General features: G+C 41.3%; 2 protein-coding genes across 2 annotated transcripts in view; one reads left to right on the forward strand and one right to left on the reverse strand.

Moving 5' to 3' along the window:
* The first annotated feature begins 235 nt into the window (after positions 1 to 235).
* On the forward strand, positions 236 to 22,989 carry rab3b (RAB3B, member RAS oncogene family). The gene is made up of 5 exons (XM_074636408.1): positions 236 to 734; positions 8,072 to 8,296; positions 16,118 to 16,236; positions 16,327 to 16,451; positions 19,443 to 22,989. Exons 2-5 carry the CDS (start codon positions 8,072 to 8,074, stop codon positions 19,625 to 19,627), a joined length of 654 nt encoding a protein of 217 aa, XP_074492509.1. The 5' UTR covers positions 236 to 734; the 3' UTR covers positions 19,628 to 22,989.
* The window catches only part of uhmk1 (U2AF homology motif (UHM) kinase 1), a 123,973-nt gene continuing 109,986 nt past the window's right edge, over positions 9,404 to 23,390 (reverse strand). Inside the window, exon 10 of the transcript XR_012594048.1 lies at positions 9,404 to 9,414. The gene's annotated coding sequence lies outside the window, so the exon portion shown is untranslated. The remainder of the gene's footprint in view (positions 9,415 to 23,390) is intronic.

The raw sequence follows: 23,390 nt of genomic DNA on the forward strand, positions 1-23,390 counted from the left end.
AAATGACGCAGCAGAGAGCAGAAACACACCTGTGTGTGTTTATATGTCTGTTGTTGCAGCAGCAGCACAAACAGGCAGATTTTTCCTCTTTTTTTCCTCAGTCCGATGTCTTTTTGTTACTGATGCCGAAGCAATTACACGCCTCACCGCTTCAGTTATGAGTCATAGCACGCAAATGACTGCCGCTCCTGCCGCTCCTGCCGCTTGCGCGTCTGCGCAAATCTGCCGCGTGATAGGGCGGAGGAGAGGAGCTGCAAACAGCCTGAAGAGAGAGAGAGAGAGAGAAAGAGAGAGAAGATTCATTCACAGAGAAGCCGGTGGTGGTTATTTTTAGTGGGAGGAGGTGACAGGCAGCAGACGCCTTTGCAAAACATTCCCACATCGCTTCGCTCCACCTTGAATTAACGCAGGATGTCAGCGTAGCGCCGTGCGTAAAAGGAAAGGAAGCTGCGTGCGGCACCGCGGAGAGGAGACGTTTTACAGCCAATTTCACCTCGTTTCTGGAGGAAAAAAAAAAAAATCCACTCTGCTGATTGCAAACGACGCAGAAGGTGTTCCTGATTTTTCTGCACAGACGGATCAGTGGATCAGATCGGACGCTTTGTTGCTGTTGAAGATACATTTGTTGGTTTTATTATTATTAGCCTGTTATCTTTGGAGGTAGAGAGCTGCCTCCGTCAGGTGCAGAGAGAGAGAGAGAGAGAGAGAGAGAGCATCAGATCCGCCCAGCAGAGGTAAGAGACAAACAGACACAGATTGACCAGCGGTGACACAACACCGTTTAACACCGGTTTAATGAACAAACACACACACACACATACACACACAGGCCTGATGACTGATATTTATCCAGAAACGTCGATCACACCTGAGCACCAATTATATCCATGCAATCTTCGTATAATCACCTTAAATTAAGGTTTAGTGTCATTATAGTAGATATGGGTATAAAATATTCTATAATATCCCTTATCATACATCTATAGGCACCCACAGTGTTCCTATATGGTGCATAATATTGATTATAATGTATTGATTTAATGATATAGGTTGTCAATTTCCTGCACCACCTCTATCATAATCTGAATTATTTGTTATATGGACCCCGTTTGTGTTTTATAGTTCATACATGTCGGCCGTAAAACCCAATAAAACCCAATGTTCCTATAATATCCCATAATAATCTGACAGGTGCAGCGCGTCTGTGGCTCTCTGTGGGGGGGGGGGGGTTGAGCCTCTGTTGGCCATATGATGATGATGATGTCTTAATCTGCTGTATATTTTACCCCTCCCCCCCCCATAGGAATGTATAGTCTTCCCAAAATGACCCTATTGTACTTGGATGACTTTGTGTTTTTGTAATGAAACACAATGGAACAAACATCCTAAATTGTCATATTCCAATAATAGTATTGCTATTTTAGTATATCATTGTATCTTTGTATTAGGTTGTATCTCTTAGTGTTGCTGCTGTGTGGTGCTTTGTTAATATGTTGAGTTTTATCTTCATGAATACTTCCATATGTTAATCCTGTATGGTTGTGGTTTAATGTGGTGGTGTTGTTAAGGTAGGATTTATGCAATAATATATGTGGCCATAGTGAGTTTGAAGTGGCCTCATTGGGATTTTTATGGTGCTTTTTTTACTGGTGCTGGAGGATAATTCAATATTATTATTTCTAATATTGGTATGATATGATTTTATCTACACGTTTCTGTCCAAACTAAAGATTTAGCTTTAAAGGTGCTCTATACGATATCCAGAGCATTAATAACAGATATAGAGGAGTAATGTCTACCTGAGCAGAGAATGAAGTCACTCTCTCTCTGTGTGTGTGTGTTGCGATCCAAGCTTCTCACAGCGGTGTTGACATAGCCGGGCCGGCTGTGCGTGCTTTTGGTGCATCTGAGCGTGCCACGCTGGCTAGCTCACGGCTATTTGGTGGTTAAGCCGCCCACACATGATCAGTGGTAAAACCGCTCTGTGTTGGTTGTGTCATCGTCTTCCTATGGTGAGAGCGGTCCCACTCGACTAGGCGTAAGCGCTACCCTTGGCAGGGCGCACCGCTCCAAATTGCCACCGAGTTCACATTATTTCAACTTTGACCTTGGTTGCCCCTGACCTTTCAAAGTATTACCAATGAGATAACAGCTGCTACTGTTGTTGTTACCTAGAAACAGTGATTGGCGTTCCTTGCACACTTTTCTGCAAGGCTCTGCGCCCTACGTCGTGGTGAGCGAAGAGCAAATTTCTTATCCTGTGGGCTGTATGTATCATGTTGTTAAGGCAGCAAATACGGCTCTTTGAAGGCAGCTGGATCTTATGGCTCTGTTCCTTTGCAAGAGACGTTCAAAAAAATGGCTCATAGTTCTTTTATTTAGTCATAGGAGGCAGAAGTGCCGCGATATTTCAATTTTCGTGCGAGCAGTAGCCTGGCTGTTCACATCACCTCAAGCTCATTTCTTTGGGCCGGTTGACAAACAATTCTGTTTCTCTGCTCCAACCCACCTCTCTCTCTCTCTCTCTCTCTCTCTTCTGTGTGTGGCTTTGAGGCGTTTCCACCTGTCTCCCGGCACTGTGGATCTAGGGCAGGCAGTGAAATTTGGTCACAACGATAAAAAGAACGGCTCTCAAGTAGGCCTACAACTCGGTTCCCTTCGTTTGTGCCAAAGAGACATTCAAAAGATTCGGGTCGTTCGCAAATGTAGCATCACCGGTAGCGCCCACCCTCCGGTTCCCCCCATGTTAACGCTGTTAGCTCTGTCAGCACTGTTGTTGTCATTTGCACTGTTAGCGTCGTCTAAGCCGACGCCATGTTGAGAGCCGTTGGGAGCCAATAGAAATGCTCCCAATGTTGCATTTAGCGCCTTTAATAACAAAACTTAGTATCTACAGTCATGCTAGCAGCTCCGTGAGGCTCCATTTAGACACAGTGGTGCGTTGACCTAAATGCTAACATGCGGATGTTGAGCAGCTATAATGTTTACCATGTTCACCATCTAAGTGTTGCATGTTAGCTGCAGGAATTATAGCGGTAAACACAAAGTACAACTGAGGCTGAATGTGATAAGTTCTGCAGATATTTGGTCATAAACCAAAGTATTGGAGACATTAAAATGTTGACCTGATGATGGCGCTAGATGGAAAGTCAGAGGATCACCAAAGTTATTTCAAATGATCCCGAGGGGAACATGAATATCTGAACCACATTTCATCACAATCCATCCAGTGGTTGTTGAGATATTTCACTCAAAACCACAAATGTCAACCTCATGGTGGCACTGAAAAGTCACTAGGATTCATCCTCTGGGGAACACGAATATCTGCACAAAAATCACGGCAATGCATCCAGTAGTTGTTGTTTTTTTAGATCAGAAAATGAATAACATTTTAGTGCTTTTAAGTCTGTGGTATTTAAATTCAACATTTATGGATTCAGTTGCTTCTGACGGCATAAATCAAACTGCAACTTTGGAAAGCCGATTTCAAATTTGAAATCCTCACAATCTTTTCCAAGGACAAGTTTTTAAAAAAAAATAATCACTTGAGACCGTTTTTATTTATCCAGACGTCCCTGAGTTTTTAAAGGTTTCCACCTTTGGTCTCTACAAACTCCTGAGGGGAATATTTGGCTCTTTAAAACAGCTGAGACTGAACCAGACAGGAAATGTGCTGCAAAACCAAAAATAGGAGCTAAAAGAGGCTAAAAAGCTTTTATTCTCTGTGAAACTTGACATTGCCAGTGTCATTTGCGTCCTTGTTCATTTGAAACTTAATATGGAAATGTTTCTAGCATTCACACTCGAAGATCCGGTGATTTTAGCCAACAAGCTGCCATTTGTTCATCAGTGTACTCCATTTTGACATTTTCCATTGTGAATGTGTATGAAATGATAAACAAGATTAGTACGATTGATCGGCAGACGGGTCATCGACACATTCTCTTCGGAAACTGTTTACTTATTGGAAGAGTGTAGAATTAGAATGTGAGTTACCTTTTGGCAAACCAGCGATAAACTCAGGCCAAGTCACCAAGTCGGCAACACTGACAGTCCGTCCCTTCAGACCTCCCTCCAAAGCCACTCCCCCAAATTATCATAATGAACGTAAACAAGGAACATGGCTATTGTTAGTACTCACAGCTGTCACGCTAGCAGCTTGTGGAATACTCAGGTGATGCGCAATGAGTGCACGGACAGAGTGCACGCCGGCAGGCAGGTAGGTAGTCCGTCCAATCATTACATTCGTGCCAAATGAAATGATTGGACGGGCTTATTACAGTCCAGTGACAGTCACAGATACCAGATTTTTTTTCTTTTTTTGTCAGAGCATTTGATTTATTGATTATCGTCTGGATGTAATGAGAATTTCAACAACTAGCCTTTGACAAAAAATGTATTTGAACAGCATTACCAATCCTAGCTTTAAGGTTCTCTAAGAACAAGACTGAGATTTTTGTAAGACTTTGGAACCCTGTTCTAGGCTGAGGGTGGTTGACTGACAGGTGGAAGAAGTATTCAGATCTTTTACTTAAAGGATAACGTTGGTATTTTTCAACCTGTATCCTATTTTCCCATGTATTCATGGGTCATCTACGTGACTAATGGGAACAACCCTTTTTGAAATTGGTCCAGTATTGAGGGAGAACACTGCAGCCGCCAGCCGCTAAACGAGCAGTAATGTTATCATTTGGGGCAACCTGGCACCGTCAGTTTACGTCCACTAAAAGTGCTTGTTTTTGCCACTGACAGGCTCAGATTCTTATTATAAGTGTCTGTCAGCATTATGGAAAGGGTCCTACAGAGAAATGAACCAAAAGAAAAAGTACTCATAATGCAGAAGGGACAATTTCAGAATAATATATATAATATTACTGAATTATGATTATTGATGCTTTAATATGTTCATCACTTTAATGTTGCAGCTGGTAAAGGTGGGGCTAATTTGAACTACTTTGTATACTAGCTTGTGAATTTCCCCCTGAAGGATCGATAAACTCTTGTCTCATCTTAATCTGTAATAATATAACAATGTATTTGTTAATTATCTATTGTAGTATTAATGTGAATCTGCAAAGTAAGTAAAGTTTACAAATAAATGTACAATATTTACCCCTAAAACGTAGTGGAGTAGAAGTACAAAGTAACAGAAAATGGAAATACTCAAGTAAAGTACCTCAGAATTGCACTTAAATACAGCACTTGAGTGAATGTACTTCATTACATTCCACCACTGTAGACTAGTGGTGTAAGTGTGTACCCTCTATTGCTGTGTATATGAATCTTAATTAACTGGTAATAAGTCCTTTGATTTGTTTCTTGTGAAGTTAATCGTTGCTGTGTTGTTCAACTGATGTACTGAGCATTTGTCTTATATTGAAAATCCTAAAATGAATGTAAAAGAGTAAAAAAGATTAGTATGATTGGGACGGTCTGTCTCATAAACAACTGATAACATGACAGGTCTTGAATAGAAAACAGAAGCACTGGAGTGACAGATGCTGCAGAAGACTTTATTCAATTTGAGTGGAAGAAACAGACTGCGTTGAATCAAAAAAATTCTCTCGAATCACTCTTGACATGCAGCAGAAAGTCAGTTATTTTCCACCAAATGAATCACATGATAAGTCTCATATAAATCCAGAGATTATAAGCGAATATCTAGCACAGCTAGAATCATCATTTCAGATGGATTTCATTGTATATTCTTTCCTCCCCCGGTCGCTGACAGAGAGGATGAGTCTCCACTGGCACAGCCATCCACGCTAGATTGAACCCAGCAGGATCTTCAGCTCTGACTCATCTGCCGCTCACATTCACTCAGTCCTTCACAGCGACCTCTACCTGGCTGCAAGGTCGACCACTAAGGCAGCTCAGGCTTTTATTTGACTTGAAAGGTGATGTCTAACAGGAAATGTGTGTTTGCACTGTGTCTTTGTTTAACACGCTGTGCGGTTTGTTGGCTCTTTGTGCTTGAGTCATGCTTGGCTGCAGTCGGGTGAAAACTTCTAAAATGTCAGCTTTCCAGGAACAAAGAGGAGACAGCTTTGCGCAGTTTTCGGCTCATTCGACAGGTTTCATCACAGCTAGAGGTCGGACGTTTTTCCTCTGAGGAACATTTAATCTGAAGTGACAAAAATAAAACCTGTTAAGATGTTAACTGCCTTCGACACGAGAGTCATTAAAAAAAACACATTTGAATTCAAAGCAACGGTTTTGTTGGTTTTATTCAGGACATTTTTATTTCCACAGCGGAAAATAGGTTTGTCTATGTTGTCACCTGCCATGTATACAATGTTTACCATGTGAACAATTTATTTCACATGCAAAAGACACGAGAAATGCAATTTTCTTCAGTTAAATGGGGTATTTACCCTGTGAGGGGCATATAAACCATCAGTGTTGTTTACATTATTACAGTAAGTCATTGTCATCCTAGGTGATGTTTTCTATACAAGGATGTTGGTTTGGTTCAGAACTGTTGGGGGGCACAATAAATTTGTGGATTTTTCAATCAGAGAAAAAATAAGTGAATAAATACAGGAACTTTGCTATTTTCTGCATTTTAATTAACCAGGAAAAACACTTACCATGCCTTCCATCAGTCCAACAACAGTCCAACCAGGGTTGGAAATACGAGGAGTTACGTGGGGCTTGGCTCCCCAGAAAGACACATTAGTTACCCAGAAAGCCTAATTTGAGAAATTTAGGGGGACCTCTAAAATATTGTCAATTTTGGTGCCACAGTTTTTTTCTGTATAAATTTATATTTTCCTGTATATTTAGGATCCTGAAATACATAATAATAAATAATAGTATAATAGTAAAGCACTTGTCAACGTGCATGTTTATTGGCGCAAAACAATTTCTGATAATTTGTGTCTAATAAACACAATACTGTCCGTTCCTGCTGTGGCCATCCATGCATGAGCGCGTTACGTACTGTGCGTTGTTTTTTGAGTGATGCGATTAAAAAAAAACATTGCAACGGTGAATATTTTTCCTGTGTCTTTGTTGTCCCAGGCTAAATATTCTCTTTGAATTGAAATGTGTTGAACTGTATGCACGTGCATGTGTACAGTACTCTCCCATCCCTCACCCCCGAAAAATAGGGTTCCCCAGAAGGCCGCGGTGTAGCCTAATTCGATCAGTGAGTGCAACAAAAGAATTAGAAATGCTGCAATGCTAACCTCGCTAAAAATTTCATTTGAAAGATAAGAGATAGGTCTTCGAATCTTTCAACACCAAACACCAAAAATAAAATAAAATGAACACTGCCTCCAAAGACTTTAAAAGTGTTAAATGCGAGATTGGGAGCATTTCTATTGCCTCCGCACAGCTCTCAACATGGCGACGGCTGAGCCAGCGGCTCGCAGCTAACGGTGCTGACAGCGGTAACAGTGAAAACAACGGCAACTGTGCTGACAGAGCTAACAGTGTCTACCTGGGGGGGAACGAAGGGTGGGTGCTACGCTTCCGCAGTCGGGACGGCGTTGTCAGCTGTTATTACCATATGAGCATGGTGCAGAGCAAGCTAGCCAGTGGGGCACGCTCACATGCACGAACATGCGCCAAAAGGCATGTGCAACTGGCCTGGCTATGTGAACAAAGCACGGAGAAGCTTGGATTACAACACACACAGAGGGAGAGTGACTTCATTATTCTGCTCGGGTAGACATTACTCCTCTATATCTTTACACATGTAATAGTTGTTTGCTGCTACATTAATGCTGAAATTAAGACATTAAGACTGAAATAATGTTTTGCTCACCAAGAATAAGTCCTTGCCTCAGGAACCCCTTTTCTGTCTTTTGAAAGGAAGCAGAGGATGGTGAGTATTTTTTTTGGCCCTGAGCTTCGACAAGCTTCACCAAACAGATGAGCTGTGTCTGAAATCTTCCTTTTATGTATAGACCTAAATGCAAAAGAATGTGAAAGTGGGGAGGATGAAACATGGATTGTGAAAAGTGATTTGGACATGTCATCCCCAGTGGAAATGTTGCCCTTGTTTAGAAGGATTTTCATGACACTCATTGTGTTTTTTCTCTGTCTGCTCAAACCAAACCTCCAGATGGCGAAGGCAGACCAGCGTTTTGGCCAGCGGGACGGCTCCGACCAGAACTTTGACTACATGTTCAAGCTGCTGATCATCGGCAACAGCAGCGTTGGGAAAACCTCCTTCTTGTTCCGCTATGCCGACGACTCCTTCAGCAACTCTTTCGTCAGCACCGTGGGCATCGACTTCAAGGTGAAGACGGTGTATCGTAACGACAAGAGGATCAAGCTGCAGATCTGGGTGAGGATGGATGGATTTATGTTTGTTTCATAGGTAATATACTGTAACAGACAGTATATTATATACTGTAACATTCTGTAACATATCATGATATCATATACTGTAACGTACAGTAACATATAATGATATAATATACTGTAACGTACAGTAACATATGATGATATAATATACTGTAACGTACAGTAACATATGATATAATATACTGTAACATACAGGAACATATCATGATATAATATACTGTAACATACAGAGTGATGCAGTGTAACATGGTGTTCTGCTCTCAGTCAACAACAAGCTGCTGGGAGGAGAATAAAAGAAAAGACAGACACACAGACTTCTGGTGCTCTACAGCTTGTATCATCATTGGTGATGTTGTTGCCATGGCAGCAGCTCTTCACGCTCACTCACTCTCTCTCTCGCCAACACACACACACACACACACACACACACACACACACACACACACACACACACACACACACACGCACGAACGCACACACTAACAGTGTTGTCTTCAGCGGCAATTAAAGAGACCACTTGGGGCGAAGAGGTTGAGACCCGGCAGGGGACAGAGGAGCCTGGAGGGGGGAGGAAGGGAGGCTGGGGATGAAGGTGGATGAGGTGCTGTGTGTGTGTGTGTGTGTGTGTGTGTGTGTGTTTGTGTGTGTTGGTGTGCGTGTGTGTGTGTGTGTGTGTGTGTGTGTGTGTGTGGTAGGTGGGGGGATAGTGCTTTAAGTAGAGCTAATCAGAGCCGATTGATTCAATCTGAAAGCACATCAGTGATGAGTAAAAATAGACACAATGCACACATATACACACGCATAAACAATACACTGCAACAAACAATCAAGCAGCAGGCTTTGGGTTGGCTAAAATGAATACTGAATTGCCTTTAGCTCAGCCATAGGCATGCTACCAAAGCCTTATGGGAGTTGTAGTTGTTGAATGTTAACGAAAAACAAATCTTTGTTTTATTTTTGTCGGAATAATGAACTCTTTGAATGTTACTGGATGGGTGACACTCTTTAATCTTATGATATGGTTGGGTTGAGGCTAGTTGACCACCAACTGGGCCAAGCGGGCAGCTGCCCCCGGGAGCCTCCAGAGTCCCCGGTTCACTGCATGTCGATTGGTTTTGGTAATTTGATTGACTGAAAATTTGCACCAAACTACTACTATAATATCAACTAAGTCATTTGCATTATTTTAGATTATATTTTGCTTACATGATGCAGGCAAAGTCATAGATTTGTTTTCAGGAATGAAGTGCATAAATAAGAAATTCTTATGAATTGGTTTATTGTGCTTTCCATAATATTGGTAACGTGACAAATAATGTCATGGAAGCTTCTGTATTGTAACCGTACTTATGTGCCGTAGCCAGTAGGCATTATGTTTTGGGGTTGTCCGTACGGATTCTCGTGAACGCAATATCTCAGGATCGCCTGGAACGAATTTCTTCAAATTTGACACAAACGTACACTTGGACTCAATGATGAGCTGATTTTGGTGGTCAAAGGTCAAGGTCACTGTGACCTTACAAAACATCTTTGTGCCCATGACACAATAATTCCTATGCTAGTTATGACAATTTCACACAAATGTCTAATAGGATAAAATGATGTAGTAATGACATCTTGGACTGACATGGATATAAATTGCAACGACTTGTTGGCGGAGGCATATAACCGCAAGGCGGTAATTCTAGTTTATCAACTCAGATTCTCTCTTATCTGGTCTAGGGTGGCTGGACAGTAAGAGAACAATGTTTAGGGAGATATTTTGAAGAAAACTCTTTAAAGAAGTTGATTTGTAGTGGAAACAGTTTGCGTTAATCCCACACAGCCCTGTCTCTGAAAAATGTCATTCCCCATGAAACGGCATTGGAAATACGCTGGAAGGATACATATTCTTCACGGATTATGTTTGTTTTTGATGTATCACCAATATGTTTGTAATTATAGTACACGGAAGTCCACTTAGAGAGGGGTTGAGGTGGTGGGTGGATCAAAAAAACAGGAGTTTTACCCAGGAGACCACTGTTCATGTTCCATGTGAAACTAAAATTCAACATTCACTTATTTCAATTTATATCCATAGCTTAATAACGTAACAAACATAGTCATTTTAAGCCAAACCATGATGTTTTTTTTAATAAACCCAACGAAGTAGTTTGGTTGCATTTTTTTTGTTTTTTGTTTTGTTTCAATTTACAATGTTAACCGTGTGTTTAAAACTACGACTGTAATCTGGGAGAAAATAAGCTTCCCTCAAAAACTTTATTAAAAATGCAGGTTAGTTGTATGTGAACGTAATTTGTAAGAGACATGATTGTCCCACCACACTGATGGATTTGGACCGCCCTGTCCAAATACCAGTGTACTTTTTTTCTGGTTCTGTGTTTTTCCCGGTTTGTTTCAAATGTTTTTCCAAAGCATGCACAAAGCCAGTTTGGTGTTGAAAAATTTGACTTGTCTGTAATTGGTCTGTCCAACACCTTTGGGATGAACTGGAGCACCAACTGTGAGCCAGACCTGATCACCAAACATCAGTGTTGGACCTCACTAATGCTCTTGTGTCTGAAACAAGAAGAATGGAGAGGTTGTAGAGCAGCACATAAATGAACACGGTGTCGCACTGTTCAGCTGTCCACATACTTTTGGCCATGGAGTGCAGTGATGTCTTCCTCTGTGGAAATCAAACACACATTTCTCTCTGCTTTCAACTAAACTGAGAGGAATCAGTCACTGCCTGAGGCTCTGCTTATCATCCTCGATGATGAATGTCGCTATACTGCGCAACCACACGCACACACACTCACAATCACGCTCCACATCAAATGTGAATTAATTAAATGCAAACGAGCACTCGCCATATCCCCCAAGAAGAAAAAGAGAAAATCAGAGATTGTTGAATGAGCACAGAGGAAGCGAAGCACAAAAGGGCTAAATTTAGCAGAACGACTGCATCCAGACCAGCTGTGGTGGTATGAGGATGAAATGGTGGAGGATGGCGGCGGCTGAATGTTGTGGACGGGCGTGAAAGTCACATTGAGGCTCAGCTGGTTTGTTCCAGTGGAGCAGCGATCGGCGCCGGCGGCTGCGGATCGATCGGTGCTTCAGATAAGACGGTTAAGAGTCTTAAAATGAGATGAAGGCGTTTTGTTCCTCCTGTGAGATTAAACAGTGAGATGTTCACACTCTGACAGCACCCAAAGTCTTTATAACTGATTAGCTGCACAAAATCCAAAGCCATGTGTCCCTGATGTTTTTATTTTATCCTTAAGTCCATTTCAAACCCCCTGATTTCTGCATTTTCAATGTTCTTTTACACTTTTCCAACACATTGAGCATATTGCTGACACCTGATACCTCTTCCTCCCCAGTGAGAACAAGAATAAACTAGCACACACAGTGTCATGAATGTGAGCATGATTTTTTTATTTTTACAAAGAAAGAATATGGTAATCATAGTGTCATCATCATTCAGCTGCAGCTGCTCTGCCTGGCTGTGCTGGTTGAAGCTGTGACTGTAGATGTGGTTATTGATCGGGCTACGGCTGCAGTTGTGGTTGAATCTATGATGAATATGGCTACGGTAGCTGTACTGTGACTGCTCTTTACTGCCCCTGTTAACATTTGCCAAGAAAGCATCGTTAAGCCACACTGGATTTGAACCTGCTGTGCTTCTATCAGATATGACTGATGTGTTAGCAAAACATACAGTAGCTTCAATGTAATGCTAGCTCCAATAAACAGACTTGAGCCTGAGCAGCCACAGCTGAGGGTGCACCAACTCGCACTGCGGTCACAACCAGGCGTCAACCTCGGGTTCTGAAAAGTGAAGCCGATGCGGAAGGGCATTAAACTTGCATTCTTTAAAATGGCCAGCAGTAAATTATGGTCCCATTTAGAGTCAAATAGATCATAAAGCAGGGTATGCTTTAGAGCGCGGTTACATTGTGATAGACAGGTTGCTATCACAGTTGTCTGAGATTTGTCCGTGTTTTCGTTTTGGAACGTTAACCCTTTCGCTGTGTTTTAAGTTCTTGACAGTTAATTGTAACATTTTGGTCGCCTATAAATGTCTTATTCAGCATTCGGTTATACTTAGCTCCACCCTCTCGTGTCACTTCTGGTTCCAAAAAACCAAGATGGCGACGGACAAAATGCCAAACTCAAGGCATCAAAACCGTAGTCCATGAACCAATGGGTGACGTCACGGTGACTATGTCCACTTCTTATATATACCGTCTATGGTCACAACCAATGGAAGTCTACTACTTAATACTAACATAATACAGCTCAGCCTGTGGATCAGAGGGAATGCAAAATGTATTGAATCAGAATCAGCTTTATCGGCCAAGTATGTGTTGCCCACACATACGAGGGATTTTCTCTCGATGCTCGCAGTTCTAAGAACATTTTTCTGGAAGATAGATAGAAATAGACATACACCTAAAAACAAGGACAACAAAGATGAACAAAGATAAGCAAAAAATAAATGCAAGATTACACAAAAGAGTTTCAGAGGAATAATTCCCACCGCAACCTTTTGGGGGCTTCGTACTTTTCTGTCCCTTTCCTTTTCTCTTTTACCCCCATTTTACCTACTTCTACCAATCCATGCCATGTATTGGTGCGCTGACAGCCATGGCCGGAGGCATTATGTTTTTGGTTTTCTTGTGAACGCGATATCTTAGGAATGCCTTGAGGGAATTTCTTCAAATTTGGCACAAACCTCCGCTTGGACTCAAAGATTAAGTGATTCGATTTTGGTGGTCAATGGTCGAGGTCACTGTGACCTCAAATCCATCCCATTCTCTTGAACGCGATATCTCAGGAACACCTTGAGGGAATTGTATTACATCTGGCAGAAACATCCACATGGACTCAAGGAACTGATTACAATTTGGAGGTCAAAGGTCGAGGTCAGTGTTACCTCACAGAATACTTTTTTGGCCATAACTCAAGAATTCATAAGCTAATATGACAATTTCACACAAATATCTAACAGGATAAAATGATGAAGTGATGACATTTTGGACAGATTTGGATGTAATCTGCAACTTGACTGGTTGGGGGAAGCATACAACTGCGAGGCGATAATTCTAGTTACTGCATTCTTTTCACAGACATGGCATTATCCTTACATGAAACAATGCAGCCCTCATTAATTTGAGTGAGACCACTTGGGGCTCTGGCATAAAAACACTCAGGGTTGTGCAGCAAAATAGTTGTACCTGGCTCAAATTTTGTTGGACTGCAGAGCGATGCCATGCTTCAAGGCCAATCAAATACATGCAAGGTCACATTCCTGGTCTCCTTGTAACATCAACGCTGGTTGTTCACTTGGCTTTCATTGCCACAAAAAATAAAATGTTTGTCATTGTGAAGTCCTGTCTCATAATATTATAAATCGCTGCAATGTTTTGGTGTAAAACTGAAAAACCTTCAAATTCATGATTCTGTTACGCACTTTCTTGTATTGTTTTTCACTATCTCACCGGTACCCGAAGCGACCCAAACACACACGACACAGCCCCGAAGCATAATTTTTATTCTACAGATAATAAAAGTAACAGCAGCACCTGCAGTTTATATCTACAGCTGTAAACACGGCGATGATATATGCACCATAAACAGACAAGGAAAGGGACGAACGCAGACTGCAGATGTTGGTTAGAGCTTATTAGTTTATTTCGCTGTTTTAGCAGAAGAAGCACAGACAGTCAGTGAGTTGACTAATGAACATACTACAGATTGATGACGGGGTGAAAGGTGGTAAAGTGTAGATTGAGCTTCTGTGAGTGTCAGTGTGAAGCTGCAACCTCAACACATTGCTGTGTGTTATTATGGGGTGAGAACAGGTGTGTGTGTGTGTGTGTGTGTGTGTGTGTGTGATAGATGATGATTGCTCCAGAATTAGTATCTTTAATTTATTTCATTTTAATGTTTCCATGTCTGTAAGCTTTATATATTCATACATGTTTGAGTGACATTAGGCTTTTGTGCCGCAGCTGATGGAGATGGAGTTATCAATGCCTGTGTCTCCATGGAAACACCATTAGCCAAAATCAAACAGTCTGGTTTAGAAAGCCAGAATATAACAGATAATATCCCAGCTTAGTATGTTGGGATATGGGTTTATCCCTGCTCACAGTAAACAGGACACTGTGTCCAACAGTTTATAGACAGAATATCAGTGAGGATGGCTGCTCCAGAGCTAAACATATAACCAGACAGATTTCCATGATATTTGCTGTAAATACAAATAGACCCCAGATGATAAATCCTAATGATTTAGGTGATCCCCTGACCTTTCCCATAGCACCACCGTCACTGCAAAATCGCCATTTGAGTGTGTCCAAAATCCAGATGTCATTTCGTTCACTTTGATTTTTTTGATAAAGCTAGATCACAAATCTGATTATACAATCTGTCTTGGTTTTCCCGGGCTGCAATGCAGATCAGGGTCAGCACAACTCCAGTCCAGAAGGAGGTGGTGATGCACCTGAAGAGTAACTGGTAGCACAGTGTAGTTCCAACAATTCAAACTCTGTGGGACAAACAGATCATTCAGTGGTTGAACTGATCAGGGATTAGACAAATGTTACAGCAGCTTGGTGTGCCATCTGTATGTGTTGAAATAGCTGGAGCTGCTTTCCTTTTAGTTGCTTTTATATAATACAGGGAGAACAATGGCTAATTTTACTGCAACTGCAGTGTAACTTCAAGAGGAGTAAAGATAATTGATGTGTCTTGGAGAGACAGATGCCTTAACACCTTTTCAGCATCTGGCTTGAATGCGTCTCTGATTTCAATCTGTTACGAATGCTCCAAGGATGCATTTACACTTGGCTTTTTTAATGTCAGATAGCTGTTTTGATGCATGCATTGCAGCTAAAACTGTAATTATGCTTCTCTGTAGATACCAGTGGGCAACCTCCAGGTCTGAGAAGCGAAGCCAATGCTGAAGTGCCTTAAACTTGCATTCTTTCTAATACTCAGCAGGGGGCGACTCCTCTGGTTGCAAAAAAAAAAGTCCAATGAGTTTATGGTCTCAATCGCTAGTTTCAAGTCTTCTTCAATACAGCATGATGTTCATTTAGAGTAAAATAGACCATAAAGCAGGGTATGCTTTAGGGCGTGGCTGCTTGCATTTATATAGCGCTTTTCTACTGTAGTCTTCCGACCACTCAAAACGCTTTACACTACATGTCATACATTCACCCACATCACACTCTAATCTAAATCCTCATTCACACACCGATGGCTAAACTTTCAGTACCAATTTGGGGTTAAGTATCTTGCTCAAGGACACTTCGACTTGTGACCGAAGGAGCCGGGGATCGAACCACCGACCTTCCGATTGGTGGATGACCTACTTTACCCTCTGAGCTCGATGTGATTGACAGGTCGTTACCACGATGTTCTCCAGTCTGGGAGTTTTCCGTGTTTTCATCGTAGAACTTTAACCCTTTCACAGTGTGTTTTCAGTGCATGGAAGTTAATTGTAACATTTTGGTCGCCTAAAAATATCTTATTCAGCGTTCAGTTGTACTTAGCTCCGCCCTCTCGTGTCACTTCTGGTTGCAAAAAAACATCATGGCGACGGCCAAAAACCGAAATGGCGACGGCCAAAATGCCGAACTCGAGGCTTCACAACATCAGTCCACAAACCAATGGGTGACGTCATGGTGACTACGTCCACTTCTTATGTAGTGTACGGTTGATACACACAGGTGGTACACAAAGGGGAAGTTTTGAGTTGTATTCCTGAGTAAATCAGATGTGTGACTGGCTGTTTGTTGTTTATTAGGACACGGCGGGACAGGAGCGTTACCGCACCATCACCACGGCCTACTACCGCGGCGCCATGGGCTTCATCCTCATGTATGACATCACCAACGAGGAGTCTTTCAACGCCGTCCAGGACTGGTACGAGATCGCCCTGCATGGAAGCTATAGTGTGTATGCTGCTTCTGTGTGTTTGATACTCAAAATAAAGGATTTCAAATATGCTTTCAGGGCGACTCAGATTAAGACGTACTCATGGGACAACGCCCAGGTGATCATGGTGGGCAACAAATGCGACATGGACGAGGAGAGAATCGTACCTCCAGAGAAAGGAAAACACCTCGCCGAACAGTTAGGTGAGACGTTACTGCATGAGTGCTACTAATAATGACTAATGCAGTATTTTCCCACTGTGAGTTCTTGTTTAAAGATCTCCTCAACACAGAAACACAGAAAGTCCCCAGGATAATGCATCACTCTTATACTGTAGGTTTATATTCTGACCATCAGTTGGAATGATTTCAACTACGTCTCTCAGAAATCAGTTTTTTTCCTTGAGAATTGGTGGATGGCTTTAGATACTACAATAGCCATGAGCCTCTGCTGTCTCGCACGGCACATATGCAGTTTATAATTATAAAAATGGAAGATTTATCACTGAAAATTTTCCAAACAATGAGTCATTGATTTCAGACAACAGTGGACAAAAGCAGCTTCTCATCAGCGACCATCTGATTTCACCAACTCAAAAGATAACTGTCAGCTGTATATAATAATGATGTAATGGTTACTCAGTGCCATGCGGTGATGCACAAAGGTCTAAGGCAAAAAAGTGAGCGCCCCCACTAGGGGTGTAACGATATCGATCTGGATAGATATATTGATTCAATGATCAACGATCCAGTATCAGCGATGCAAAGTGAAAATATCGATACCTAACATCATCTGTAAGATACACCTTTATTTTGAAATTCACATGGCACAATTCTGTGTCACCATTTCCGTCCAAGTGCACCTCCTTCCTACAGAGCCCAGTAAAAACATAAAATCATATTTTAGTTGCTTTTTGTAAGTTGATATAAATGTAACTGATTGTGTCAAATATACATATGTTATTGTCTCTTATCGATCGCAGGTCCCTGAATTGAATTGAATCGATTGTGGCAGACTTTGTGATATCAGCAAATATCGTGATGATACTTGTGATTTACAACCCTGATCCTCACCAGTTGATAATCCATGTAGAAGACATAGAAATAAAGAGAATTGCTCTTGTATTGCAGTGTGGTGCTAGTTAGCCAATGCATAACAATTGTAATATCAGTTATTTCTTCCTAACATAACACTGTTAATATGTACTTAATAAAGATACACTAAGATACATAATAAGTTACTTAGCTGACATTACAACAGCACATTTGGGTTGGGTCCTATTCATCTGTACTGTGAGAAAGAGCAGCTGAACAGTTATACTCCATGAGAAAGTGACTTCACCATGGGGATTACTTAAATAGTAGAAGTGTATTGCCTATTGCCAAAGGCCAAAGGAGCCATTTGAATTAAGAATGCACAATACTGGTTTTAGATCCACTGCTGGGAGCTATTTCTTCACCGATACAAGTCTTTGATAAATGTAATCGCTGTAGGCTGAAACGCTGAGAAAAGAGTTGGCTGCTGCAAAAACTTTTTACACTGTTTAGGGAGATGTTTCACACCAGGTCGGGAAATGTATTTTATAATGTGAGTGTGCTCAAGCAAAGCCGTGTTTCTTGTTGGCAGCTAAAGGTGGAGATTGAAAGATTACAAGTGATGACATTTCATTTTTTACTATGAAAAAGTTTGCACAAAGTGGATGACTGAAGTAATTTCTCCAGCCTGCAACTGTGAGGTCTCACAGTATCACATTCAAACATTTGGGATCCCAGGTTACAAAGAGATATTTGTGAAGTGGGAAGAAGAGTCTGAATCCAGCAAGCACACCTTGAAGGGCTCAAATGGATGAAACCACACCCAATTTAAGTCGGAAGACTTTAAAAGCCTAAAGATCGCGCTGTAAATATTTACAGTAGTATCGACAGTAGTTTCCAAACTTTTCCGCAAATGTCCCCTTTAAACAAAACAGTGTCTACATGTGACCCCTTATCACAGATATATCTGCTGTATAAGTCAACACTAGTTTCAAAAAGTGTTTTGTCCTTTTAATTTGTATAATTTCAGAGGTCTGAACAGGTAAGACTATAGCACCTTACAAGAAAGGGGTAATTATTAGAGAAAAGTCCGAAAAATAATCATAATCTTGTGTGTTTTTTTTATTCCATCCTATCCTGGATTTATTTTACATACGTATCAATAAACACACACCAGATTGGGGGATTTTCCGCCCAATTGGGTGGCTTTAGGATGGATTATGTCAAAAATGAAAAAATTTGCTTGGGTGGGTTGACAAAATGTTTAGTCATAGTGTGGACGTTTTCTAATTTTTTACAATATTCATATTCTTTTCTGGCTAGTAAAAGAAAACATCAACTTTATTACAGTCGTCATATACATACAGGTACATACATGAAATTTGACCTCTGGATTTAACCCATCCTAAGCATTTAGGAGAAGTGGGCTGCTCTTAAGTGCCCGGAGAGCAACTTGGGGTTCAGTGTCTCGCTCAAGGACACTACAACATGCAGACAGAGCCGGGGATTAAACTGCTAACCTTGCAGTTGAGGGACGACCACTCTACCCATTGAGCTACAACCGCCCAAATAATAATGACGTTTTTGAACAAACCTGGCAACACTGCAGTAGCTAGAAGGCTACATGTTCAGGCTGGTCAACAAGGTCGTGTCTAGAAGGGAGCCCACAAACCTGATCTGAGATCTGCTAAAACTCTGCCCGACGACCTATCCTAACCTTAACTAATCAAGGTCAATGCCTAACCTTGACTATCTGAGATCAATGCCTAAACTTAACTATTTAAGAACAATGCCTAAACTTAACTCTTCAAGATCAATGCCTAAAGTTAACTATTCGAGATCAATGCCTGACCTTAACTATTCAAGGTCAATGCCTGACCTTAACCATTCGAGGTCAATACCTAACCTTAACAATCTCGTGAGAGTTTCCCCAGTTGCTGGCTCCCCTCTAGCCACTACCGGTCAACCACCAGAGGCAAGAGGCTTTTTTGCTGAAGGATTAAAGTGCTGTAACAGTACAATTTCCTACTGGGATTAGTACGTACCTACCTACCTACCTACCTACCTAGCTAAATCCAGTCTTCGTTACGACTGCCTGCACAAGAACAAATCTACATGTATTCACTTTAAACTGTTTAACCCCCCTGTTTCCTCCTGCAGGCTTTGAGTACTACGAGGCGAGCGCCAAGGAGAACATCAACGTGCGGCAGGTCTTCGAGCGCCTGGTGGACATCATCTGTGTGAAGATGTCTGAGCGTGTGGACGTGGAAGCGCCAGTGGCTCCCGGCACCAAGACCACCAGACTGACCGACAAGCCCGCCCAGCTACCTCAGAAGTGCTGCTGATCATCCGACCGTCCATTCATCCCTCCGCTGTCGCCTCGTCCTTGACCCCCCCCCCAAAGCTCTCGAGAAAAAGAAAAAAAACAGATTAACTATTGTAACATTCCTCAACACACTCTCTGCTTCAGTCCATGTTTGTGAGCAGTCAATAATCACTATGCCTACTGCGATTTATATAGCCAGTTTCATCCCCTTCCCGTTCCCAAGTATCCGAGGTTGGTCCTTACGAAGCCGGAGCAGTAAGGGTGGCAGTGTACTCCGAACAAAATTTAATTTGACGTGTTTGAGAAGGTTGTAGAGCCAAGCTAGAATATGTAGCCTAATACGAGGAGGAGAATAAAAGCCTGGTCACACCAGAAAGTGTCAAAGCAAAGTTCATCCATGCGTCCTCGCCAAATAGGTCATGCTAGAGGTTTGGTGATGAGAGAATATTTGCAGGGATAGTTGGCTGCTAACACGCTAGCTACCAAAAACATGTTAGCACTAGTCAGTTACAATGATTCTCCAAGCTAGTTAGCTTGGTTGCTAACGGGACAATAAGTTTGGACATTTTATGTGAGAGATTTGTATCATCGTTTCTGCAAACCATATCTCTAGTGTGAAAGAGGTTATTGTCTGACAGAAGATGGTTATATTAAAGATGAAGGAATGAGTCCTAAAACCTGGAAATTAGTTAACATCTTAGCACTTTCGGTTCCCTTGTCTTGAAGTTGATTGGTTTTTTGAATGGGTTTTTAGATAGATGCCTGAAATAAGGTCTGTGGTTAACACAAGCTTAAGAGATTTTAACGTTTTGTTCTACGATATATAAAATACGTCAGTAGATATCCCACTTGTGAATTTTGAAACTTTTATGTGTCTTCAAAAAGGCGGTTGCTAATAAGTGGCTAAATGTGACTACAAAACGTCATCACGCCGACTCGTCTGCCTTTACAGCCTTGTTGTGTATACTCGCGGTTCATGCCACTGCGGTGTAGTTTGTTTATAGCCTAGCATTCATTTGTGGAGATTATCTTGCTGGAAAAAATGTGTATCATAAACGTGTGTTTGCTACAGAGATTATTTTCTGCAAAAATCCAAAACCCAATGGAAAAATCCCATTGACTTTTTGTCAAGGGAACTCGTGTGATGCTAACTTCTGGGTTAACCTACAAAAATAAATAACCACTCTATAAGCTACGAAAGCTTCCTTTGTTTTGAAATCGTTGGCTCTATAAGATAGCTTGCCATTGGCCAATGGTGCAAATTTGTGTGTCAAAATTCACCAAATTTCAACTTGACCATCCAATGATCGCAGCGATTCCATTGAAATATGCTGGTGTGACCAGGCTTTAAAGCTGGAATTATGCTTTTGCAAAGACACATGTAAATGTCTCCTAGCAGAAAAAGGGTGTTATGGGTAACCGTCAGTCATGGGGAGGCTAAGTATCAACAAGGTATACGGTAGCCTACAGCTAAGAAAAAGGCCTCCAATTATGTGGCATTGTTAAATTCCAGGTGAAAAGCAACAATAATTCTGGTGGTGTAAAACTTTTGAGATGTATAGGCCAACACCTGACTAGCCCTCGCACACTACCCCAAGATGAATGCGGTGCTTCATTTTAGATACACAACCATAGAGAGACGCCAAATTAGATTTTGTTGAGAGTGCACCGCTGAGCGGAGCTGGCAGCAGGGTCCACAGGTAAGCACAGCACTGCCTCTCCTCTCAAAGTGTAGCACAACGAGAAACTCACACCACAGCTGCTCATGTTTCACAAGTTTACAGGTCGCAGTCGTTCACCCGCGAGTCATCCGCCGAAAAACATCAGTTTAGATCTGCTTCTCGAATAGCTAGTTATAGTGAGTCCACTCGAATACAATATGCCTATAGCCTAACTAACTGTTACTGGCCTTACTTAGTGCTGTTTGTGGCTTGAAAGACGCTTTAGGGCTACACCACCAAAGCACAACTCCCGGGCAGGGCTGCAGCAGAAATCCTCCGAGTCAAAGACTGGAACGGGTCGAGTCCAAGACTGACACAAGTCAGTCCAAAAACATGAATGACATTACGGGTCTAATGCTGCTCTGTAGCATAAAGTGAAACAGAGTGCCTCCTGATGTTCTAACAGGGTTCATTTAGATTAGTAGTGTTGGTATTGGGTAGAGTTAGTTATGAGACAAATCATTATGTACTGGAACAATCATCAAACAACTATCATATTTGTTTGTGTGTTCCAGGCATGGAAGGATTACTGAATGGGCCTAACACGTGCTGGCCCAAGGGCCCAATAGATCAGGGGGCCCAGAACTGAAGTCCATTGATAATGAAGATAGTTGTTTGTTGCAGCCGTAGATCTGACGAGCACTTTGTTTGAGGACTTAAGATCAGCCCTGTTGTGCATTCTCAATCCTTGACTTTCCAGGAGTAAATGACCAACTTCTCAAAGTTCAGAAACCAAACTGGACATTAAAAAAACAAAGAAAGATAAACTAGGTCCAAGACCTTGATCAGACCCAACCGTCTCCTCTCCAGACTGCCAGAGACTCGACCCTAGACTGCCGCTGAGCGCTGCAGCCCTGCTTCATGGTGGCTTACAGCTTTTGCACTGGCCGACTCAATCCAACGCCATACTGAGGGTGTTTTATACTCACGCACACATGTGAGCAGAGCTGATGAGTGAAGAGCACATGGTTCTCTCCTTCCCCTTTTAGCAAGGTGTAGTCACGTAGTCGTCATGTTCGCAGTGTTTCCTACATGAACGTGAGTGTGTATGTGTGTGTGTGCGTGTGATATTAGAGCCAACATTGTGTTGCATATGGTTATCATATTTATTGCGTGTTCAGTTGTAAGGGTTTTTTGTGTTTGTGTACAGTATCTTTGACGGAAGTGTGATATTTTGATAATGTCATGTCAGCTGAGATACAGTACGTGTGTTTTCGAAAGACTTCAAAAAAAAAAGGGAAGACAAGGAGAAAAAAAATTGTGCATTTATTATTAAATATTGAAGATAGGAATAAACAATATCCTGCCAAATTGTTATATAGCTATACCACAGCGCACGTTTTTGTGTGTAACTCCCCACCATGTGTCTTCATATTGATAAAAGAAACATACAATAATATTGACATTGTCTTCATATGATTATTTTTTAAGTGAATTTGTAAATGATAGATTTAGAAATTATAATGGTGTTGAGTATGAATTTATTTTTTATGCTGTGTATACCATGGACAAAATATATAGAGAGTTTATGTAAACTTGTTGTCTTACAATTCACTCCTGTACAGGGGAGAAGCACAAAGTGATTGTACAAAATATTGTGAATGTTTGTATATTATAGATGCAATTTAGTATAATAAAAATCACAATCTTTAAATCATAACATTTGAATTTGTTTTAGTTTTTCTCTGTGTGGCTATTTGTAGACTTTTTCTTACACTATTTTTTTTTCCTGCAAATAATTCTAAATACTCTCTCTACCTTTTCTACTACCACTAGTATTTTTACTAGTTGAATACTTGAATACAGTGTACACAAGATAACAAATAAAGACTGCTTCAAAACTAGATTTGCAGGATGTTATGCATAAATGTGATACAGTGCCTTGATGGCTCATTTATTAGTATTTATGTATTTATTTTACTTTTTCTCTTAACGTTTAACTTACTTAACTTGCTCTCTTAATACATCGGGCGTACATACATGGGCTATAAATATGGGCTATATATGAGAACAAGAATTTGATTACCAGTGACTGCTCATCTGTAATTGTTGTGCATATGA

Source organism: Sebastes fasciatus, chromosome 5 (assembly GCF_043250625.1).
Source record: "Sebastes fasciatus isolate fSebFas1 chromosome 5, fSebFas1.pri, whole genome shotgun sequence".
Taxonomy (NCBI): domain Eukaryota; kingdom Metazoa; phylum Chordata; class Actinopteri; order Perciformes; family Sebastidae; genus Sebastes; species Sebastes fasciatus.